General features: G+C 41.8%; 1 protein-coding gene across 2 annotated transcripts in view; it reads left to right on the top strand.

Annotated features, from left to right (window-relative positions):
• LOC129853969 (cadherin-23-like) overlaps positions 1 to 24,991 on the top strand; it is a 565,813-nt gene that overhangs the window by 264,163 nt on the left and 276,659 nt on the right. For both annotated transcript variants that reach the window (XM_055920546.1, XM_055920536.1), the window contains exons 10-11: positions 4,088 to 4,200; positions 6,708 to 6,896. In XM_055920546.1, the coding sequence (XP_055776521.1) occupies positions 4,088 to 4,200; positions 6,708 to 6,896 (302 nt within the window). The remainder of the gene's footprint in view (positions 1 to 4,087; positions 4,201 to 6,707; positions 6,897 to 24,991) is intronic.

The following is a 24,991-nucleotide window of genomic DNA, read 5'->3' as shown; positions in this document are numbered from 1 at the left end:
ACAGCCTGTAGGGAGGAGGTCAGAAACCTGGCAGTGGTGCCAGGACAACAACCTCTCCCTCAATGTGAGAAAGAATAAGGAGCTGATCGTGGACTATAGGACAAGGAGGGCCGAACATGCTCCCATTAACATCGACGGGGCTGAAGTGAATTGAATTGTCAAAGACCCCAGTCACCCAAATCATAGACTGTTCTCTTTGCTACCACACGGCAATCGCTACCGGAGCACCAAGTCTAGGACCAAAAGGCTCCTTAACAGCTTCTACCCCCAAGGGTAGAGACAGGATTGTGTCGAGGCCAAGAACACAGTGGCCTCCAACATTCTAAAATTGAAGAAGGACAACCATCTCTGCAGCACTCCACCAATCAAGCCTTTATGTTAGAGTGGCCAGACAGAAGCCACTCCTCAGTAAAAGGCACATAATAGCCCGCTTCGAGTTTGCCAAAAGGCACATAAAGGACTCTCAGACCATGAGAAACCAGATTCTCTGGTCTAATGAAACCAAGATTGAACTCTTTGGCCTGAATTGTCACGTCTGGAGGAAACCTGGGACCATCCTTACAGTGAAGCATGGTGGTGGCAGCATTATGCTGTGGGGATGTTTTAAGTGGTAGGGACTGGGAGACCAGTCAGGATAGAGGCAAAGATGAACAGAGCAAAGTAGAGAGATCCTTGATTAAAATCTACTCCAGAACGCTCAGGACCTCAGACTTGGGCCTTGGTTCACCTTCCAACAGAACAACGACCCTAAGCACACAACCAAGACAACACTGGAGTGGCTTCGGGACAAGTCTCTGAATGTCCTTAAGTTGTCCAGCCAGAGCCCAGACTTAAACCCGATCGAACATGTATGGAGAGACAGTGAAAATAACTCTGCAGTAACGCTCCCCATCCAACCTGACAGAGCTTGAAAGGCTCTGCAGAGAAGAATGGGAAAAACTCCCGAAATACAGGTGTGCCAAGCTTGTAGCTTCATACCCAAGAAGACTCAAAGCTCTAATCGCTGCCAAAGGTGCTTCAACAAAGTACTGAGTAAAGGGTCTGAATACTTATGTAAATGTGATATTTCAGTTATTTATTTTTAATGAATTTGCCAACATTTCTAAAAACCTGTTTTTCTTTTGTCATTATAGGGTATTGTGTGTAGATTGAAGAGGGAAAAAAACGATTTAATCAATTTTAGAATAAGCTTTTAACGTAACAACATTTTGAAAAAGTAAAGGGGTCATAATCATTTCCAAATGAAGAAGTTATATTCTCGAAGAATCAATGGGTATTATTCATTCCAAAAATGTAAGTAGCAACTACAGATTCTTTCCACTTTAACGGAATGTCCTGTGCAACCTAACTTAAACATTGTATGAACGTCATCACAAATGATCATATTTTTTGTTTTGGGAACCTATCTCTTGTAATGTACCCACACTGTTCCCACAACTTAATTAAATGTTAAGGGAACCTTTCTAAACGCAGAAAGGTTGTTATGTCAACCTTCTTGCAACATCAAAGGAATGTTTTGTGCACCCTGATATAAATGTCAGCAAAACTGGACAGTTTTAGTGTTTTGGGAACCTTGTCATGTACCCACAATGTTCCCACAATCGAAAGAAACATTCTGGATACCTATAAAGAACAGACTGTGTTCTGGGAACAGGGCTGGACCATTAGGTAGGATTAGGCGGAAGCAGATTGACGAGGGCGGCATTTTCGGAGCTAAAGTGAATAAGACGCACCTCCAATAATACAAAACCTCACATAATTATTGCCAAAAACAATGACAATTTCTCTCAACCAGTGGCATATGGGCTTTGTAAGTGAGTGCCCTATGATAAGCAGTGCCCACTTTGTAAAAGACAAGGAGGCAAAATATTTATATTTTCAATTCCCAGCACGCCTCTGCAGGGTGCTGTTGGAGACACATCGCTGCACCGCTCCACCAACATTCCGTAAAAAACAAAAATCTAGCATAAAACATGTAGCAGAAATAGCATATGATAGAAAGAGTGTGGCCTTTTCTGTAGCCTACAGGCTGGAGATAAAATGTATGTCAATGTAATGAGACAGAAATGTTTTACATGATGCAGGTTTCTCCTATCAAATAGCCTAACGTAAATGGCTCCCAATCAAATAAGAAATGTGCTGACATGTTAACAAACATACAACATATTCTAAAAACAGGACAGGTCAAAGTAAAATGGACAATATGGAATGGAAAATCAGGCAACTCACAACTGCTGTCCAGTAGTTTCATCCCGTGGGCTAAATTGTCATGATCAGTGGTTTCAAGTTTGTATTTGTACATTTTTTAAGAGCTGATCATAGCAAAAGAAAACACTTCTGCATTTCCCGCTGTGTAAGCACATTACAAATAAGCTCAGGATAACTCCTCCTGATAAAGTTGAGAGGCTGCTATTCAGAGATTAAATAGCTAAATTGATTAGTCACAGGAATCAGGACTAATAAAGCCAATGCAATGGCCTGTTTTACAAATGGTGGGACTACCACATGGATGGGCATTCATAAAATTCCATTGCGGGCCGACATGGTAGGCTACACCCTGGTAAACACGGACCGACGTGTTTCGGAAGTCTTTATTTTTACATTTCATGGGGAACTGTAAGCCAGGGATGAGAAACTCCAGTCCTCAGTAAGTCCTCAGTAAGCACGGACCAACGCTAACGCCTTTTGGACGTATTTTTTTGGTGCAGTCCAGACCAGCCTTTATTTCCACGGACGTAGTTTTTTGGTCCGGACCAAATCTAAACCAATCATAGACGTCTATAAATGACATATTTTCAACTTTCATTCAGAACCGAAAATGAACCTAACTTCAACGTCTGGAAAAATATGTATTTTAGACGTCATTTCAATGTCATTTTGCTTACCGGGACTATTCTTGTAGGGGCGGCAATTTCTTGTCTCGCCTAGGGGCGGCAGAAATTCCAGGACCGGCCCTGTCTGGGAACATTGTTGAATGTTGTTGAAGGTGAATGCTTTTTAGAATCATAGAATCATCCACACAACTGGGTAGTTTTTGTGCTTTGGGAATATATATTTTGTAATGTTCTCACTAAACTGTTCCCACAACCTAATGAAACAATCTGGGAACCTTTAAAGAGAGATTAAATGTTATTTCCAGGAACATTCCTGCAACATCATGCAAATGTTTTATACAAATATTCTATAATCATCAGCACGACTGGAGAGTTTTTGTGTTATGAAAACTTTCACAGAATTAATTTTGGTTTGCTAATTAGTATTAAAAAGAGGGAGATTGGATAGTATGGAAGGAGGATGGGCAGAAAAGGCAAGCGGATAAGTGCAATAATTCATTTCCAGTGTGAACGAGAGAGCTAGAGAGAAAGATAGAGACACAGTTTGTGGAAGATAGAGATACGCACACACTGAAATTGTTCTAGTGGATTGAAAGCTGTCAACACACAATGCTATGAGTCCCAAATAAGCACCCTATTCCCTACATAGTGCACTACTTTTGAACATTTAGCAGATACTTTTAGCCAAAGTGACTTACAGTAGAGCATGCGTACATTCCCATATGGAATCAAACCCACTACCATAGTGTTGTAAGCGCCATGCTTTACCAACTGACCCACACAGGACCATGGAAAAAATTAACAGGCTGATGGAGGAAGTAGAGGTGAAGAGCAGAGAGCAGACTGACAAATTAGATACAAAGATGCAGGTGGACAGAGGTCAGAGGGGAGCCATGGACTGGTAGAGAGATAGTGCTGTAGCATGGGCCAGCCACTGTATTATATAAGACACTCCGTCACACACACATTTCATACACACACACACACACACACACACACGACTGACACACGCACACACACACACACAGAGAAACACTTCATAGAGCACCTCCACCTGTCCTACTAGTCCTATGGATACCTCTACCCAATAGGCATGTTTAATAATTTACCTGATGAGGATCACTGACTCTCTCTCTCCTCTTTCTCCCATCACTTCCCTCCTCTGTCTCACCCTCTACATTAATCTCCTTCTCTCTCTCCCTCCCTCTCCCCCTCTCCTTTCCCTCTTTCCGCCTCTCCTCTCATTCCTCCAGGCAACACCAACAGCATCTTTGCTCTGGCCTACATCAGTGGCTCTTTGACGGTGAATGGACAGCTGGACAGAGAGAACCCCCTCTACTCATCCGGATTCACTCTAACCGTCAAGGTCTGTCCGTCTGTGTCTGTGTTTGTGTTTAGGCCTGGGAGTAATGAGAGACATAAACTGAGCATATATAGCTACACTACCAACTCTACATTTTATTTAGTTGTAAACCCTCACAGTTACATACAGTACATACATTCTGAATGCAGTATGCTGGTACAGTATAGAATACATCATCAATACTTAATTCAAGGCATTGGGAGGTGAGGTATAATCTTCCAGGTGTGCATTTCATCACCTCAACCTGAGGCATGTTATGACAGAGAACAGCTAGTCTTCCTTGGGAACAACCTGGGATGATGAAGGAATAGAAGATGTTCTTATCAATTTCAGAGTGGGGAACAGATGGAGGGATTTCTGGTAAAAGGCCAGTTTTGTCAGAGTGAATGTTGAGGCTAGTTGATGACTGTTTTCTACCAGAAACTGTAGTCTGCTTTAGACTCACAAATAGATAGATGATCTGTACAAAAAGATTCAGGATCAGACAAACTGAAAGATGTTTTTGTGTTTCGAACTCTGTTTCGAACACGTGTTTGTTAGAGATGAGTATTTGAAATTATTTCACTATAAAATAATCTAATATTTTTTGGGGGGGGATATCCGAATATTAAAAAATAAATAATAATACTCTATTCGCTTTACCAATCAGAATGATGCTAAATGCCACAACATCAGACAGAGAGAGTGCAGTTGTTTTCAGGGTGCTATAGCGGTAGCGTTTGGCTAACAGTAGCCTAGGCTAACAGAGAAGTCGAATGTTCGCCATCATAGAACTGATTCTGTTTCAAAAAAGGTTTTCTGGGTAGTGTTTTGCATTGATCTCTCAGGTCTTGTGGACCCTCTGTTGGTGCATGCATGTAGGGTAATCACTATTTGAAGTGGGGAAAATAGAATACTGTTGTCAGGGCTGACCGGAGGGCTAAATGTGCTAGCAATGATAGTAAAATGCCTTTTCATGTGAAACGCAACCCATATCTCATGAAAGAAAAAGAAAATAAAGCAATCACTTTGTTCATCCTCAGAAGTGTAGGCTATAGTGAACAATGCACTCGGGAGCAGCGGTCTAAGGCATTACTACAGTCCATGGTTTGAATCCAGGCTGAATCACATCTGGACGTGATTGGGAGTCCCATAGGCCAGTACACAATTGGCGCAGCGTTGTCTGGGTTTGGCCGGGGTAGGCCGTCATTGTAAATAAGTATTTGTTCTTAACTGACTTGCCTGATTAAATAAAAATTAAATATATATTTTTAAAAGCAGCAGTACCTCAATGCGCCGCACATAAACACAACATTCTAAAGTTTGTTGTTTTATTAATTTAAGGATTTCAAATGTCATGGTATAGGTAACTCCTGTAACATAGCGTGTCTTAATATGGCGTTGAGCCACCACGAGCCAGAACAGCTTCAATGCACCTTGGCATGGATTCTGCAAGTGTCTAGAACTCTATTGGGGGGGTGTGACACCATTCTTCCATGACAAATTCCATCATTTGGTGTTTTGTTGATAGTGGTGGAAAACACTGTCTCAGGCGCCGCTCCAGAATCTCCCATAAGTGTTCAATTGGGTTGCGATCTGGTGACTGAGATGGCAATAGTATATAATTTACATCATTTTCATGCTCATCAAACCATTCAGTGACCACTCGTGTCCTGTGGATGGTCGGCATTTTCATCCTATGGGGGCATAACCATGGTAGGTAACACAATGGCCTGCCCAGCATTTTTATTCATGACCCTAAGCATGATGGGATGTTAATTGCTTAATTAACTCAGGAACCACACCTGTGTGGAAGCACTTGCTTTTAATATACTTTTTATCCCTCATTTACTTAAGTAACCATTATTTTGGCAGTTACCTGTATATCCTTGTGTGTAACAATGTAACATTTCATTTTAACTTTAAACAGGCCTACAAAAAAAATGGTACTCACAAGTTTTTGAATACTAACGTCCGTTCAGATATCCGTGCCCATCCCTTGTTTGTTTGTTTGTTTGTTTGTTTGTTTGTTTGTTTGTTTGTTTGTGTGTGATTGTGAGTGACCATAAAGGGTGATTCAGCTTATCCATTTAGAAGAACACTTTATATGGTTCCGGATATAACCTTTTCATCCATCAACAAACCCTTTAGAAGCCTTTTTCTAAGAGCGTTGGTATTATGATGAGAGCAGGGAAATCCATTAAATCTTTTTTGATAATATATTCCAACCTTGATCTTTATTCTTAATTGAAATCAACCATTACAGCAAACCCGGAGAAAGTTCATAGACCAAAATAAAGAACATTTTCCCCAAAAAATATAATATATTTATAAGATATGAATTTCCCCTTTCCCTTTCCCTACCACATACTGTATCTCTATATTTCTCTCTAGGTCTCTCATTCACACTGGAAATGAATGATTGTACTTCTACTTATCCGCCTGCCTTCTCTGCCCGTCCTCCTTCCATACTCCCCCCTTCCTTACCTCCCTCCCTCTCCCCCCTTTCTCCTCCTCCGTTCCTCCCTCAGGGCACAGAGTTGAATGATGACCGTACCCCGACGGATGCCTCGGTGATGACCACATTCACCATCCTGCTGATTGACAAGAACGACAACGCGCCCAAGTTCAACAGCTCCGAGTACCGAGTGCGTATCACTGAGCTGGCCCAGGTGGGTTTCGCCCTACCCCTCTTCATCCAGGCTGAGGACAAGGATGAGGTGGGTCACCATCACCAATCATACATTCCTTAAAATAAATGGTATCACTTTATTTGACAGTGTCAGTTTGACATGGAAGTGACAGTGATAAGACCTGTCAATAGACCTGACATGACCGCATTCACTCTACAAAAAAGTCAAGGTGAGAGTTGGTACCAAATAAGGATCTTGAGAGCAATGTCATAGGGGAACCCATTTTAGGGTCTCTGAAGAAACATAGACGGGTTGGCTAACAACGTCCCAAAAATGATGCTCGCACATCGATGTGGACGGAAGGTGTGCTTTGTTATGGTTTTGAACGGTCAGATAACTAGCAACAATGACTAGAAGCTGCCTTGCATGGAACCGTAGGTGGCTCGTTTCAGCTCGTTGTATCTTCTTAAAATGTTAAGTTTCACGTTTTAATGTCACATTCACAAGTACAGTGAAATGCCCTTCTTGCAAGCTCTGAACCCAACAATGCAGTAATCAATAACAATATAATACTAAAAATAACAGAAGGTAGAACAAACACACACAAGAAATAAAAATAATAAGAAAAAAAAGAAGAAAAAAAAGTAAGCATGCAAAATTATATAAAGCGTCAGTCAGTTCCTTATTTAAATGTGCAGGGATACAGGTAGATATGTGTAGGGGTAAGGTGACTAAGCATCGGGATATATGATAAACAGAGTAGCATTAGCTAATGTGATGATTGTATGTGAGTGGGTGTGCGTTTGTGTAGAGAAAGTATAAATGTATGTAAATATTATGTGTGTGTGAGCAAATTATGGAGTGAGTGTTTGTGTGTGTGTTGGAGTGTCAGTCTATAGGGCCCTGTGAGTAGTTCCTCCTTTAAAAGTCATGAGCTTACGCTGCGGGATTTAGAGGTAATTTGTGGTTTAGTACGGTACCCTGCATCACCAATTCATTGCTCCAGACCAGCGCAAGGGGGAGTTAGAGCACTGATTATGCTTTTGGATCCTACTGTGTCTCTGACAATGAATGGGCGACTTAAACCTAAATAGAAACGGATAATTGTGCACGACTTCAGAATTACTTACTAAAACTGTTGTTACACTAAGGTGTTTATTATTTTATTTTGTTAGGCTCTTACTGTAGTACTGTAGGCCACTCCCAACCAGTCACATTGTACAGCGCCTGAGTGGCACAATGGTCTAGGACACTGCATAGCAGTGCAAGCTGTGTTGCTACAGATGCTGGTTCAATACCTGTGCTGTCCTCTACTGGGAGACCCATCAGATGATTGTAGGTTTGTTGGTTTTTCTCCCTCTAAAAACAGAAATAAATAATTATATATAGCAAACTGGCTTTATTTACAAATTAGTAACAATATCTCACCTCATGTTCAAGAATTGCCTTTTTCTCGCAAATTTTACATGAAAGCAAAATCATTTCCAAAATATTTAAGGGGCATTGCACTAAATATGGAGCTGACTTGGGAGACGTTCCCGCTGTTCTGTTCTTAGTGCCAGTCTGCCCATTCAAACTAAACTACATCTTCGTGCTTTCATTAATAAGATAATGATAAAAATACTCTTTCAAAATGCCAATATTTATTTAGTTATGGATCCATGGTGAATTACTATAGGAATAAATATCACTGAATTACAGAAATATCATCCAATCCTCCAAATGTAATTATTGGTGTAGTCACGTCATATTTTTCGTCTACCGTAGGCGACATGGGTCTCACTAGTGTTGAGTAATGTGTTGTTAAAAGTGTGGTGGTCTTATTTATTTAAAGAGCATATTGAAGTTAGAAGCAATAGCCTACAAATATTTAGCACCGTTTTGCGCTGCTCTGAGACACGCACGGAGACTGGTCTTAATAAATCAATGAGATTTTTATTTTCACTGAATCTCCGCTTGGATATAGGTTAGACTAAAATAAAAAAAAATTAGGTGTTGCTTGTATTCCATGTCTCTCCGACATTTACAACATTGTTTCAATATTCAAATTCGATCTCCAGCTGTGCCATAGTGTAGGGGTCGGGGGTCAGGACGACACAGACAGGCAGGCAGCGTTTCTCAGCCAGTCGAAATCATGAATCTGATGTCATGTCTGTGCTAATATGGTAAAAAAATTGCTAGATACAGTAGCTAACCAACAACTGTAGCGATGTATTTGAGAGACAACAAGTGCTCATAGTGCAAATGTATTTGTTTTCATTAAACATTTGGAGACTAGATACCGTTTACATGTTGTCAACAGTCAATTGTGTCTGTTTTGCCCCATAGTTGTGCACACATCGGTTTTGTTTCTGAACAACCAACCCGTCTATACATGGGATGGCTCTTTGACGAACCATACAAAAATCCCAAACCAAAAATGTTTTGGCCCTCCAGGACCAGATTTGAATAGTCCTGCTGTAGGGTGTTGAACCTTATTTGCATATTTTCCAGAGTGCCTTTTGAGTGAATTTTAGAGATACCAGTACCGCCCATGACTGTGTTTGCTAGTGACAGAGAGATGGTTGTAGAATTCATTCAATATTCAGTCCAGTGGACTTCACCAAGTGAGTTCCCAACTGAATATAGTTTAGAAGGTCTTCTTTTAATGGCCTAGTTTTACCCTAATACAGTGGCCTGAAACTCCTTGTTTAGGACCACATCAGGCCTGCAAGTCACATTATGATGGCTTGCTAAGTGATGTGTAATTCTTATTGGAATCCAGCAAGAGTGGGGATAATCAACATTTAGCATTTTTATTCACCCGCAACCTACATTCAAAATGACTGCCACGGTTGGGAAGACTAAAGTATGAGAGTGCCTTAAACATCTAAAATAGAACAACCATTTCAGTAACGGGTGCAATAAGTAAACATTTAACCTGTCTAGGATCAGCGTGCCGCTAGCGGCACTCCCCCCCCCCCCCCCCACTGAAAAACCAGTGCCGCGAAATTCAAAAAAAATATTTTTTTAAAATATTTAACTTTCACACATTAAAGTCCAATACAGCTAATGAAAGACACAGATCTTATGAATCCAGTCAACATTTCCGATTTTTAAAATGTTTTACAGGGAAGACACAATATGTAAAGATGTACATCTATTACCTAAAAACACATTAGCATATTCCACCATCTTTTATTTGTCCACCAACACCAGTAGCCATCACCAATTCGGCTAAACTAAGATATTTATAGCCCCTAACCAACAAAAAAACTCATTAGATGACAGTCTGATAACATATTTATGGTATGGGATAGGTTTTGTTAGAAAAAAGTGCATATTTCAGGTAGATGGCATAGTTTACAATTGCACCCACCATCACAAATGGACTAGAATAATTACAATGAGCAACGTGTTTACCTAACTACTAATCATCAAACATTTCGTAAAAATACACAGCATACACGAATCGAAAGACACAGATCCTGTGAATACAGACAATATTTCAGATTTTCTAAGTGTCTTACAGCGAAAACACAATAAATCGTTATATTAGCTTAGCACATAGCAATTAGCAGCCCAGCATTGATTCTAGCCAAAGTGAGCGATAAAAGTCAACATCGCCAAAAGATATTAATTTTTTCACTAACCTTCTCAGAATTCTTCCGATGACACTCCTGTAACATCACATTACAACATGCATATACAGTTTGATCGAAAATGTTTATATTTAGCCACCAAAATCATGGTTAGACAATGTGAAATGTAGACAAGCTGGTAAAGAAAACGTCCTTGCGCCACTTAGACAGTGATCTACTCTTATACATAAATACTCATAAACGTGACTAAAAAATATAGGGTGGACAGGGATTGATAGACAATTTAATTCTTAATACAATTGCGTTATTACATTTTTTAATTTATCCTTACTTTTCAATACAGTTTGCGCCAAGCGAAGCTACGTCAAAAAACATGGCGTCCTAAGCCACTAAAATGTTTCGACAGAAACACGATTTATCATAATAAAAATGTCCTACCTTGAGCTGTTCTTCCATCAGTATCTTGGGCAAAGGATCCTTTCTTGGGAGAAATCGTCTTTTGGTGGAAAGCTGTCCTCTTGCCATGTGGAAATGTCAACTACGTTCGGGATGAACTGAAAAGCGTGACCAACTTTTCACATCGTTGCAAAAATAAATGTCCCAAAATCGCACTAAACGGATATAAATTGCTATAAAACGCTTTAAATTAACTACTTTGTGATGTTTGTAACTCCTATAACGAGTGAAAAGATGACCGGAGAAATATAACAGGCTAAACTAATGCTTGGAACAGGAGAGGGTCGGTGTCTTCCACGCGCGTTACGCAGCAAGAAAAGACTTGCTAGCTAAAGGTTTTTTTCATTTGTAGGGCCTGTGAACGAGCAATCGAGCCCGTTGGAATCGTCATCACGTAAAGGCATCCAGGGGAAGACGTAAGAAGTGTCCGTATAGTCATAGCAACGACAGTGCCCGTTTAAATGACTTCAGAAAAGTGGCCAACGTTTCTCAAATCTGACTCCATGTCAGGGAAATTGCTGTAGAATGGGCTCTGTTCCACTTAGAGACAAAATTTCAACTCCTATAGAAACTATAGACTGTTTTCTATCCAATAATAATAATAATATGCATATTGTACGATCAAGGATTTTGTGGGAAGCCGTTTAAAAAATTAGCCACATTAGCATAAATAGTCTAAACAGCGCCCCCATCCCCAACAGGTTAAGTTATTTCTATTTGATTAACAAAAGATTAATTAATAAATCATTAGACAACGGGTGGGTCAAATCCTGATGCTGATTGGTTTAAAGCACATTCCAGCCGGTGTCTGTTCCACAAGTTACCAACGGCTAATTCTATGATATTAAAAAGCCTATTTACTCTATTCCATCTGCCTGCGCAATCCACTGTCTCATCAGCCCAGCCAGGCAAATTATAAACTCCACTATAAAAAGCATCTAGACATTATCTCACATTTCATTGAGACTAACATTTCATTTTCAACAGTGGAGATTTGTATGAACCTTGCCATCTGTCTCCGACATTGCAACAGTGTTTCAATATGCATTTTTCCTATTTTGTTGCCTTACAACCTGGAATAACATTTATTTTTGGGGGGTGTTTTTGTATAATTTGGTTTACACAACATGCCTGTCACTTTGAAGATGCAAAATATGTTTTATTGTGAAACAAACAAGAAATAAGACAAAAAAACGTCAAACTTGAGCGTGCATAACTATTCAATCCCCCCCCAAATCCAATACTTTGTACAGCCACCTTGTGCATCAATTACAGCTGCAAGTCCCTGCTGATGAAAAACATCACCACAGCATGACACTGCCACAACCACGCTTCACTGCGGGGATGGTGTTCTCGGGGTGATGAGAGGTGTTGGGTTTGCGTCAAACATTTAATTTTCCTTGATGGCCAACAATCTCAATTTTAGTCTCATCTGGCCAGAGTAACTTCTTCCATATGTTTGGGGAGTCTCCCACATGCCTTTGGTGAACACCAAACGTGTTTGCTTATTTCTTTCTTTAAGCAACGGCTTTTTTCTGGACACTCTTCCGTAAAGCCCAGCTCTGTGGAGTGTACAACTTAAAGTGGTTCTATGGACAGATACTCCAATTTCCGCTGTGGAGCTTTGCAGCTCCTTCAAGGTTATCTTTAGTCGCTTTGTTGGCTCTCTGATTAATGCCCTCCTTGCCTTGTCTGTGAGTTTTGGTGGGAGGCCCTCTCTTGGCAGGTTTGTTGTGGTGCCATATTCTTTCAATTTTTTAATAATGGGTTTAACGGTGCTCCATGGGATGTTCAAAGTTTCTGCAATTTTTTTATAACCCAACCATGATCTGTTCTTCTCCACAAACTCTGTTTGGAGAGCTCCTTGGTCTTCATGGTGCCGCTTGCTTGGTGGTACCCCTTGCTTAGCGGTGTTGCAGACTCTGGGGCCTTTCAGAACAGGTGTATATATACTTATATACTGAGATTATGTGACACTTAAATTGCACACAGTTGGACTTTATTTAACTAATTATGTGACTTCTGAAGGTAATTGGTTGCACCAGATCTTATTTAGGGGCTTCATAGCAAAAGGTGTGAATACATATACACTGCTCAAAAACATAAAGGGAACACTAAAATAACACATCCTAGATCTGAATGAATGAAACATTCTTATTAAATACTTTTTTCTTTACAGAGTTGAATGTGCTGACTACAAAATAACACAAGAATTATCAATGGAAATCAAATTTATCAACCCATGGAGGTCTGGATTTGGAGTCACACTCAAAATTAAAGTGGAAAACCACACTACAGGCTGATCCAACTTTGATGTAATGTCCTTAAAACAAGTCAAAATGAGGCTCAGTAGTGTGTGTGGTCTCCACGTGCCTGTATGACCTCCCTACAACGCCTGGGCATGCTCCTGATGAGGTGGCGGATGGTCTCCTGAGGGATCTCCTCCCAGACCTGGACTAAAGCATCCGCCAACTCCTGGACAGCCTGTGGTGCAACGTGAAGTTGGTGGATGAAGCGAGACATGTTGTCCCAGATGTGCTCAATTGGATTCAGGTCTGGGGAACGGGCGGGCCAGTCCATAGCATCAATGCCTTCCTCTTGCAGGAACTGCTGACACACTCCAGCCACATGAGGTCTAGCATTGTCTTGCATTAGAAAGAACCCAGGGCCAACCGCACCAGCATATGGTCTCACAAGGAGTCTGAGGATCTCATCTCGGTACCTAATGGCAGTCAGGCTACCTCTGGCGAGCACATGGAGGGCTGTGCGGCCCCCCAAATAAATGCCACCTTACACCATGACTGACCCACCTCCAAACCGGTCATGCTTGAGGATGTTGCAGGCAGCAGAAGGTTCTCCACGGCATCTCCAGACTCTGTCACGTCTGTCACATGTGCGTGTGAACCTGCTTTCATCTGTGAAGAGCACAGGGCGCCAGTGGCGAATTTGCCATCTTGGTGTTCTCTGGCAAATGCCAAACGTCCTGCACGGTGTTGGGCTGTAAGCACAACCCCCACCTGTGGACGTCGGGCCCTCATACCACCCTCATGGAGTCTGTTTCTGACCGTTTGAGCAGACACATGCACATTTGTGGCCTGCTGGATGTCATTTTGCAGGGCTCTGCCAGTGCTCCTCCTGCTCCTCCTTGCACAAAGGCGGAGGTAGCGGTCCTGCTGCTGGGTTGTTGCCCTCCTACGGCCTCCTCCACGTCTCCTGATGTACTGGCATGTCTCCTGGTAGCGCATCCATGCTCTGGACACTACGCTGACAGACACAGCAAACCTTCTTGATACAGCTCGCATTGATGTGCCATTCTGGATGAGCTGCACTACCTGAGCCACTTGTGTGGGTTGTAGACTCCGTCTCATGCTACCACTAGAGTGAAAGCACCGCCAGCATTCAAAAGTGAGCAAAACATCAGCCGGGAAGCATAGGAACTGAGAAGTGGTCTGTGGTCACCACCTGCAGAACCACTCCTTTATTGGGGGTGTCTTGCTAATTGCCTATAATTTCCATCTTTTGTCTATTCCATTTGCACAACAGCATGTTAAATGTATTGTCAATCAGTGTTGCTTCCTAAGTGGACAGTTTGATTTCACAGAAGTGTGATTGACTTGGAGTTACAATGTGTTGTTTAAGTGTTCCCTTTATTTTTTTGAGCAGTGTACTTTCCCGGTTTTTATTTTTTTGAATTTTTCTTCACCAATTTGGACTATTTTGTGTATATTCATTACATGAAATCCAAATAAAAATAAATTTAAATGACAGGTTGTAATGCAACACAATAGGAAAAACACCAAGGGGGATGAATACTTTTGCAAGGCACTGTATGGAATCATGTAGTAATCAAGTGGCCACCGTCTGCCTTGATGACATAAACACATACACATTTACACTCATCATATGCTGATGCTACTCTGTTCTTTATTTTACTCTCTTTAACTTCTTCTGGCTGCAAGCCCGAGGCCGGCCACAAAATGACAACAACCACTTCAAGTGCAGGGCGCGAAGTTTAAAATATATTTTTTTGAAATTTTTAACTTTCACACATTAACAAGTCCAATATAGCAAATGAAAGGTACACATCTTGTGAATCCAGCCAACATGTCCGATTTTTAAAATGTTTTACAGCGAAAACAGCACGTATATTTATGTTAGCTCACCACCAAATACAAAAAAGGACAGACATTTTTCACAGCACAGGTAGCATGCACAAAGCCAACCTAACTAACCAAGAACCAACCAAACAACTTCATCAGATGACAGTCTTATAACATGTTATTCAATAAATCTATGTTTTGTTCGAAAAATGTGCATATTTCAGGTATAAATCATAGTTTACATTGCAGCTACAATCAGAAATTGCACCGAAAGCAGCCAGAAAAAAGCAGCCAGAATAATTACAGACACCAACGTCAAATACCTAAATACTCATCATAAAACATTTCTGAAAAATACATAGTGTACAGCAAATGAAAGACAGGCATCTTGTGATTCCAGCCAATATTTCCGATTTCTTAAGTGTTTTACAGCGAAAACACAATATAGCGTTATATTAGCTTACCACAATAGCCAGAAACACATGCCATTTCCCAGTAGCAAAAGTTAGCGATCGTAACAAACCAGCAAACCAGTTTTGTTCGAAAATGTGCATATTTAGAGCTGAAATCAGTGGTTATACATTGTGCTAACGTTTTCCCACAACGTCCGGATATTTTTCTGACACTTTTTCTGACACACATATTCTGGCCAAATAGCTATTCTTTAACATAACTAAAAAATACATGTTGTATAGGAAATGATAGATACACTAGTTCTTAATGCAATCGCCGTGTTATAATTCTAAAAATAACTTCATTACGACATCCAGCTTAGGTATAGCGAGAGAGTACCCAAAAGCTGGGCGCAAACGACTAGCACAACATGTTCGACAGATATATGAAATAGCATCATAAAATGGGTCCTACTTTTGCTGATCTTTCACCAGAATGTTGTACAAGGGGTCCTTTGTCGGGAACAATCGTTGTTTGGATTTAGAACGGCCTTTTTCCCTCTCGATTTAGAAAGGACACTTGCCAAGTGGCGCGAATCTCTCCATGTCAACAAACGGAAGAGAACGGAACACGGCAAAACTCCCGAAAAAATTTCAATAATCTGATTAAACTATATTGAAAAAACATACTTTACGATGATATTGTCACACGTATCAAATAAAATCAAAGTCGGAGATATTAGTCCTCCATAACGACAGCTTATCAGAAGGCAAATCCAGGTCCCTTGACGCGCTCTCCAGAAAACAGGAAACTGGTGACACGTCATACAAAGAGCTAATATACGAGCCCAGATCAAGTTATTCACTCCATTTCTTCTCTCACTCCTTGTCGACATCTAGTGGAAGACGTATGAAGTGCATCTAAATGAATAAATATCAAGGACTTTAATAGGCAGCCCCTAGAAGAGAGCATCGATTTCAGATTTTCCACTTCCTGTCAGGAATTTTGCTGCAAAAGGAGTTCTGTTTTACTCACAGATATAATTCAAACGGTTTTAGAAACTAGAGAGTGTTTTCTATCCAATAGTAATAATAATATGCATATTGTACGAGCAAGAATTGAGTACGAGGCCGTTTGAAATTGACACCTTTTATCCGGCTACTCAATACTGCCCTGCAGCCCAAACAGGTTATCTATCCCGATGCCTAGTCACTTTACCCTGCCTTCATATTCATACAGTATCTACCTCAAATACCTCATACCCCTGCACATTCAGTTAGTACTGGTACTTCCTGTATAAAGCTCCATTCTTGTGTATTTTATTCTTCTTGTGTTACTATTTTTATTTGTATGATTAATTTTTAACTCTGCATCGTTGGGAAGGGCTCGTTAGCAATCATTCCATGGTAAAGTCTACACCCGTTGTATTCGGCGCATGTGACAAATAAGCTTTGATTGGATTTGACACAATCTTTCTAACTCCCAAACACAGTCTTCTTACACACACACACTTTCTCACTCACTCACGACAGCCTGAAACTAGGAGCTACATTCGACTCAACTACAATTTAATTTGCTTTGGAAGAGATGGGATAGAGCATCAAATTATAGCTAACAAGGAAAATCTATCACCCTGGGTTGAGATAAGCTGAAAGCTAGTCAACTCTGATTGATTCCAGCACCACAGCCGCCAGGATGGAATTTGACAGATAACTGCAAGTTAAGTGGAGAGAGAATGAGAAGGAGGGAGAGAAGGAGGAGGAGAGGGGGTAGAAGGGGTGGTAAAGAGGGAAGAAGGTAGGGAAAAAGTAGCATAACTAATGGAGTATGGGCAGGCGGTGAAGTGAACGATAAGGCAGACATACAGACCGAGAGAGGGCGATGCTGAGAAAGACGCAAAGTGAGAGGTTGAGGGGAAAAAAATGAGGGATGAGGATAGCGGGAGAGAGGCTGAGGGAGAGAGAAAGAGAGGGTGAGAGAGAGGGTTAGACAGTGAGAGGCAGAGGGAGACAGAGAGAAAGAGAGACATAAAGTGTCTGAGGTAGTGGCATATTCAGCTGCAGGTTTGTTTATTCTTGCCGTGGAGTGTGTTTGCTCCTGTCGGCATGGCGATGGCAAGGGACGGTGAAGAAAATCACCGCTATTCCATGGGAGCTCCTCATCAGTTGATGGGTAAATCTGGCAGACGATAAGAGTGGTGCCGCTGTCAGCAGTCTCAGAACAGGTGTGTGTGTGTGTGTGTGTGTGTGTGTGTGTGTGTGTGTGTGTGTGTGTGTGTGTGTGTGTGTGTGTGTGTGTGTGTGTGTGTGTGTGTGTGTGTGTGTGTGTGTGTGTGTGTGTGTGTTTGCAGAGGTTGGCAGTGTCACATAAATGCCGCATACCTCAATCTATACAAGCAGTGCCCATGTGAAATCTCCATAATAGATGCTTTAAGGTCACAGGAGGCTGCTGAGGGGTTAACGGCTTATAATAATGGCCGGAACGAAGCAAATGGAATGGCATCAAACACTTGAAAACCAAGTTTGATGTATTTGATACCATTCCACTGATTCCGCTCCAGCCATTACCACGAGCCCGTTCTCCCCAACTAAGGTGCCACCAACCTCATGTGGTTTAGGTTTATTGGATAAGCTATGTGTGCTCAAGGCAAACAGCCACATAGCTACAGTACATCAGTGAGATGGATTTAAACCAGATATACAGTAGAGTGCATCAGAATGCAGCAACCCACTGGGCCATCTCATCAGCAACCCTTGCTCTCTGCTTAACCCCAGCTCAGCTCAACTTCAAATCAAATTATACTGGTCACATGCGCTGAATACAACAGGGGTAGACTTTACAGTGAAATGCTTATTTACGAGCCCATTCCAAACAGTGCAGAGTTAAAAAGTAAAATAAATATTTTCACAAAAAAAAGGAAATAGTAACCCAATAAAAACACTAACAAGGCTATATACAAAGAGCACCAGTACCAAGGAAATGTGCAGGGATATGAGGTAGTTGAGGTAATTGAGGTAATACAGTATGTACAGTACCAGTCAAAACTTTGGACACAGCTTCTCATTCAAGGGTTTTTCTTTATTTTTACTATTTTCTACATTGTTGAATAATAGTGAAGACATCAAAACTATTAAAAGTTAATTTGTAGAATGCATTTCCTTAATGCGTTTGAGCCAATCAGTTGTGTTGTGACAAGGTAGGGGTGGTACACAGAAGATAGCCCTATTTGGTAAAAGACAAAGCTAAACGACTACCGCCCCGTAGCACTCACTTCCGTCATCATGAAGTGCTTTGAGAGACTAGTCAAGGACCATATCACCTCCACCCTACCTGACACCATAGACCCACTCCAATTTGCTTACCGTCCCAATAGGTCCACAGACGACGCAATCACAACCACACTGCACACTGCCCTAACCCATCTGGACAAGAGGAATACCTATGTGAGAATGCTTTTCATCGACTACAGCTCAGCATTTAACACCATAGTACCCTCCAAACTCGTCATCAAGCTCGTCATCAAGGTCTCGACCCCGCCCTGTGCAACTGGGTACTGGACTTACTGACGGGCCGCCCCCAGGTGGTGAGGGTAGGTAACAACATCTCCACCCCGCTGATCCTCACCACTGGGGCCCCACAAGGGTGTGTTCTGAGCCTTCTCCTGTACTCCCTGATCACCCACAACTGCGTGGCCATGCACGCCTCCAACTCAATCATCAAGTTTGCGGACAACACTACAGTGGTAGGCTTGATTACCAACAACGACGAGACGGCTTACAGGGAGGAGGTGAGGGCCCTCGGAGTGTGGTGTCAGGAAAATAACCTCACACTCACACTCAACGTCAACAAAACAAAGGAGATGATTGTGGACTTCTCAGCCAATTAGCTCCCCGCCCACTCAGCCTGTCTTTTCAGCCTTACTGATAGTTAGACGTGAGAGAAAAAGTACATCTAAGCATTTTTACTAGGACAAAATTAGAGCTGAGCGATTAGTGCTTTTTGAGGTTGGTTCAGTTCAATAAAAAAAAATTAAACCCGTTTTTGAATTTCGTTTGATTATAAAATATTGTTTTTACATGAAATGCACTATGCATTATGTGGGTTGAATGCTGTAACAACACAGAATAAAACAATTAATAAAAGTCCCATGATGGTAGTGACTGTCCATCACTGCTTATCTCTTATTAATCATAGTTTATTCACATTACTCTACATTCAAGAAATATTTAAGTTGTTGTGTATATTACATTTGATTTATTTGATGACTATAATTTCATTCAAAGTCATCATCTTATCTCTGTAGAGCTGCTGCTTTTGCTGTCTGAAAAAAAGCACTATTTTGTAGCTCTTCAAAGTAAGTAAGGCATACGTTTATGACTGCTGAATATCAACTATCAATCACTTCGATCATGTTGTTTGTTTAGGTAAAGATACACTACCGTTCAAAAGTTTGGGGTAACTTAGAAATATCCATATTAAAATAACATCAAATTGATGGTCTGATTAAATCCCGGCCTAAGTGTAGCCAGAGTGATTTATGATAATCACGCTTGTCAACATGTCTCTTTAAACATCCTTATCTCCTCCACAGCACACATTATCCTCTCATTGTGTCATTCTGCTCTGATCAAACACACATACACACACACACACACACACTAATATGATTAACACATATTTAATGAGTTGCCTTTGGCAGTGTAATCATTCTTTTAGCAGAAGAGATGGCAGCTATAGTAATGGAACTTCGTGGGCAGTGTATGGGGAGTTACTCTATTCTGTACTCATATGCCCAATTACGATTTACGTATAATGTTAAGTAATACAGTGGAGTGACTCTTATGTGGGAGAGAAAATGAGGACGATTCAGATGGAGGTACAAGACGATGAACACCATTAGGGCTCTGGTGTTCAAACGTAATGCACTATATACTGTATGGCAGGTATTCCCAAACTGGGGGACGCAATGCTGTCGGGGGTACGCCAAATAAAAATGTGATTCACTTTTAATAATTTGATTCACATTTTCAAACAGTCCATTTATTTTTTCCAATGGGGCTATACATTTGGGTGAGGTGTCTTTCTCGCCTTAGTAGCCTCGTTTCACTGCCAAAAATAAAATTCAACCATCTAGTGTTCAGCGAAATAACAACACAATGTCAAATACAGGTAGCCTAGTCAAATAATTAACATCCAATCACATTAACCGTTACTCTCTCGCGGGAATTCCACTAACGGTCCGTATGTAGCCAAACGTAACTGCTGCTCATTCCGTTTGCTCGAAAATTGATAAATGGTTAAAAAAAGTAAGGCACGCATCCATAGAGGCACATACCAGCAGTACTACAGCTGCACCTGTTGATGACACAAGTTGTTCTGCTTCCACGAGCACATCCAATGCTAGCATCAGTAATTCTACATGTGTTGTTAGCCCAGCTAGCATGGACACTGACAGTTGTGAATCTGATGCAGCCGAAGAGCTACTGCCCCCTTACCCGGGAAAGCACTGAACAATAGACAGGGACGTTGGACCATCGAAGATGCGCAAATATGATGAGAACTACATTGATTTGGGCTTCAAATATATTGAGAGTAGTGCCTTTCCTCAGCCACAGTGTTATGTGTGCAAAAGTACTATCTCACAACTCGATGAAACCTTCACTCTTGCACAAACATTTAGAAACAAAACATGCCAATTTGAAAAATAAACCACTGGAGTTTTTTGAGCGAGAATTAAGACGACTTTCGACTAGTAAGACATGTATAAAAGCAACAGATACCATTAATAAGAAGGGGCTAGAAGCATCTTATATAGGTGAGCTACCGAGTGGCTAGGACAGGCAAGCCCCATGCTATTGTGGAGGACTTAATTATTCCTGCTGCCGTGGATATGTCCGGGACAATGCTGGGGGAAAAAGGCTCCAAAAACTATACAGACAATGCCTTTATCAAACAACACTGTTTCACAACGCATCAGTGACATGGCAGGAGATGTTTTGAAACAATAACTAGTTTGCATGCAAGCCAGTGAATTCTATGTGTAACAGCTGGACGAGTCAACAGACGTGGCGGGCACAGCTCCTGGTATATGTCCGTTACGTTTATGGGGGGTCAGTTAAGGAAGTCATCATCGTCTGCAAACCACTGGAAACCAGGACAACAGGAGAGGATATTTTTAAGGTCCTGTACAGCTTTGTGACATGAAATGGACTTTGGTGGTCAATATGTGTTGGTATCTGTACTGATGGCAGAAAAGCCATGACAGGGAGACATAGTGAAGTGGTAACGCGCGTGCAAGCAGTTGCTCCCGATGCCACTTGGGTACACTGCAGCATCCACCAAGAGGCTCTTGATGCCAAGAAAATGCCTGACAGCTTGAAACACATTTTGGACACTACAGTGAAAATGGTTAACTTTGTTAAAGCAAGGTCCCTGAACTCGTGTATTTTCTGCATTATGCATTGATATGGGCACCGACCATGTAACACTTTTACAACATACATAAGTGCGCTGGTTATCAAGGGGCAAAGTATTGACATGTTTATTTTTTCTTTACTGACCATAATTTTCACTTGTCTGACTGCTTGCATGATGACGAGTTTCTCACACGACTGGCCTATCTGGATGATATTTTTATCTCGTCTGAATGATCTGAATCTAGGATTACAGGGACTCTCTGCAACTATATTCAATGTGCGGGACAAAATTGAGGCTATGATTAAGAAGTTGGAGCTCTTCTGTCTGCATTAACAAGGACAACACACAGGTATTTTCATCATTGTATGATTCTTTGTGTGCAAATGAACTCAAGTTTACGGACAATGTCAAATGTGATATAGCAAAGCACCTGAGTGAGTTGGTTGCGCAATTACGCAGGTACTTTCCCGAAACGGATGACACAAACCACTGGATTCGTTATCCCTTTCATACCCTGCCTTCAGTCCACTTACCGATATCTGAACAAGAGCGCCTCATGGAAATTAAAACAAGTGGTTCTGTGAAAATGGAATTTAATCAGAAGCCACTGCCAGATTTCTGGATTTGGCTGCGCTCAGAGTATCCTGCCTTGGCAAATCGCGCTGTTAAGACACTGATGCCCTTTGTAACCATGTACCTATGTGAGAGTGGATTCTCGGCCCTCACTAGCATGAAAACTAAATACAGGCACATACTGTGTGTGGAAAATGATTTAAGACAGACTCTCTCCAATACAACTCAACATGGAAATTAAAACAAGTGGTTCTGTGAAAATGGAATTTAATCAGAAGCCACTGCCAGATTTCTGGATTTGGCTGCGCTCAGAGTATCCTGCCTTGGCAAATCGCGCTGTTAAGACACTGATGCCCTTTGTAACCATGTACCTATGTGAGAGTGGATTCTCGGCCCTCACTAGCATGAAAACTAAATACAGGCACATACTGTGTGTGGAAAATGATTTAAGACAGACTCTCTCCAATACAACTCAACATTGCAGAGTTATGTGCATCCTTTCAAGCACACCATTCTCATTAACCTGTGGTGAGTTATTCACAATATTCAATGAACAAATAAGGTTTTATATGTAAGATGGTTAAATAAAGAGCAACACTGTTGATTATTGTTTATTATTATATTATTATTTGTGCCCTGGTCCTATAAAAGCTCTTTGTCACTTCCCACGAGCCGGGTTGTGACACAAACTCACACTAACTCTTATGTTTAATAAATGTGTTGTGTAGTGTGAGTGTGACAAAAAACAACATTTGAGAGTGCGCTAACCCTGGTGCTAGAAGGGGAAGGCAGCTGGAGGTCAAATCAAAGTTTATTTGTCACGTGTGCATAATACAACAGTGACATGCTTACTTACAGGCTCTAACCAATAGTGCAAAAAAGGTATTAGGTGAACAGTAGGTAAGTAAAGCAATAAAACAACAGTAAAAAGACAGACTATAAACAGTAGTGAGGCTATAAAAGTAGCGAGGCTACATACAGACACCGATTAGTCAGGCTGATTGAGGTAGTATGTACATGTAGATATGGTTAAAGTAACTATGCATATACAGAGAGTAGCAGTAGTGTAAAAGAGGGATTGGCTGGTGGTGGGTGGCGGGACAGAATGCAGATAGCCCGGTTAGCCAATGTGCAGCAGCACTGGTTGCTTGGCCCAATTGAGGTAGTATGTACATGAATGTATAGTTAAAGTGACTATGCATATATGATAAACAGAGAGAGGCAGCAGCGTAAAAAGAGCGGTTGGGGGGTGGCAAACAATGCAAAAAGTCCGGGTAGCCATTTGATTACCTGTTCAGGAGTCTTATGGCTTGGGGGTAAAAACTGTTGAGAAGCCTTTTTGTCCTAGACTTGGCACTCCGGTACCGCTTGCCATGCGGTAGTAGAGATAACAGTCTACATCTGGGGTGGCTGGGGTCTTTGACAATTTTTGGGGCCTTCCTCTGACACCGCCTGGTGTATTGGTCCTGGATGGCAGGCAGCTTAGCCCCAGTGATGTACTGGGCCGTTCGAACTACCCTCTGCAGTGCCTTGCGGTCAAGGGCCGAGCAATTGCCGTACCAGGCAGTGATGCAACCAGTCAGGATGCTATCGATGTTGCAGCAATAGACCCTTTTGAGGATCTCAGGACCCATGCCAAATCTTTTTAGTTTCCTGAGGGGGAATAGGCTTTGTTGTGCCCTCTTCGTGACTGTCTTGGTGTGTTTGGACCCTTCTAGATTGTTGTTGATGTGGATACCAAGGAACTTGAATCTCTCAACCTGCTCCACTACAGTCCCGTCGATGAGAATGGGGGTGTGCTCGGTCCTCCATTTCCTGTAGTCCACAATCATCTCCTTAGTCTTGGATACGTTGAGGGATAGGTTGTTATTCTGACACCACCCGGCCAGGTCTCTGACCTCCTCCCTATAGGCTGTCTCGTCGTTGTCGGTGATCAGGCCCACCACTGTTGTGTCATCTGCAAACATAATGATGGTGTTGGAGTCGTGCCTGGCCATGCAGTCGTGGGTGAACAGGGAGTACAGGAGGGGACTGAGCACGCACCCCTGGGGAGCTCCAGTGTTGAGGATCAGCGTGGCAGATGTGTTGCTACCTACACTCACCACCTGGGGGCGGTCCGTGAGGAAGTCCAGGATCCAGTTGCAGAGGGGGATGTTTAGTCCCAGGATCCTAAGCTTAGTGATGAGCTTTGAGGGTACTATGGTGTTGAACGCTGAGCTATAGTCAATGAATATAATTCTCACATAAGTGTTCCTTTTGTCCAGGTGGGAAAGGGCAGTGTGGAGTGCAATAGAGATTGCATCATCTGTGGATCTGTTTGGGCGGTATGGAAATTGGGTCTAGGGTTTCTGGGATAATGGTGTTGATGTGAGCCATTACCAACCTTTAAAAGCACTTCATGGCTACGGACGTGAGTGCTACAGGTATGTAGTCATTTAGGCAGGTTGCCTTGGTGTTCTTGGGCACAGGGACTATGATGGTCTGCTTGAAAGATGTTGATAATACAGACTCAATCAGGGACATGTTGAAAATGTCAGTGAAGACACCTGCCAGTTGGTCAGCACATGCCCGGAGCACACATATTGGTAATTTGTCTGGCCCCGCAGCCTTGTGGATGTTGACCTGTTTAAAGGTCTTACTCACGTCGGCTACGGAGAGCGTG

The sequence above is a fragment of the Salvelinus fontinalis genome, chromosome 1, assembly GCF_029448725.1.
Source record: "Salvelinus fontinalis isolate EN_2023a chromosome 1, ASM2944872v1, whole genome shotgun sequence".
In the NCBI taxonomy this organism is placed as follows: domain Eukaryota; kingdom Metazoa; phylum Chordata; class Actinopteri; order Salmoniformes; family Salmonidae; genus Salvelinus; species Salvelinus fontinalis.
This window is presented reverse-complemented; position numbering and strand designations above follow the sequence as displayed.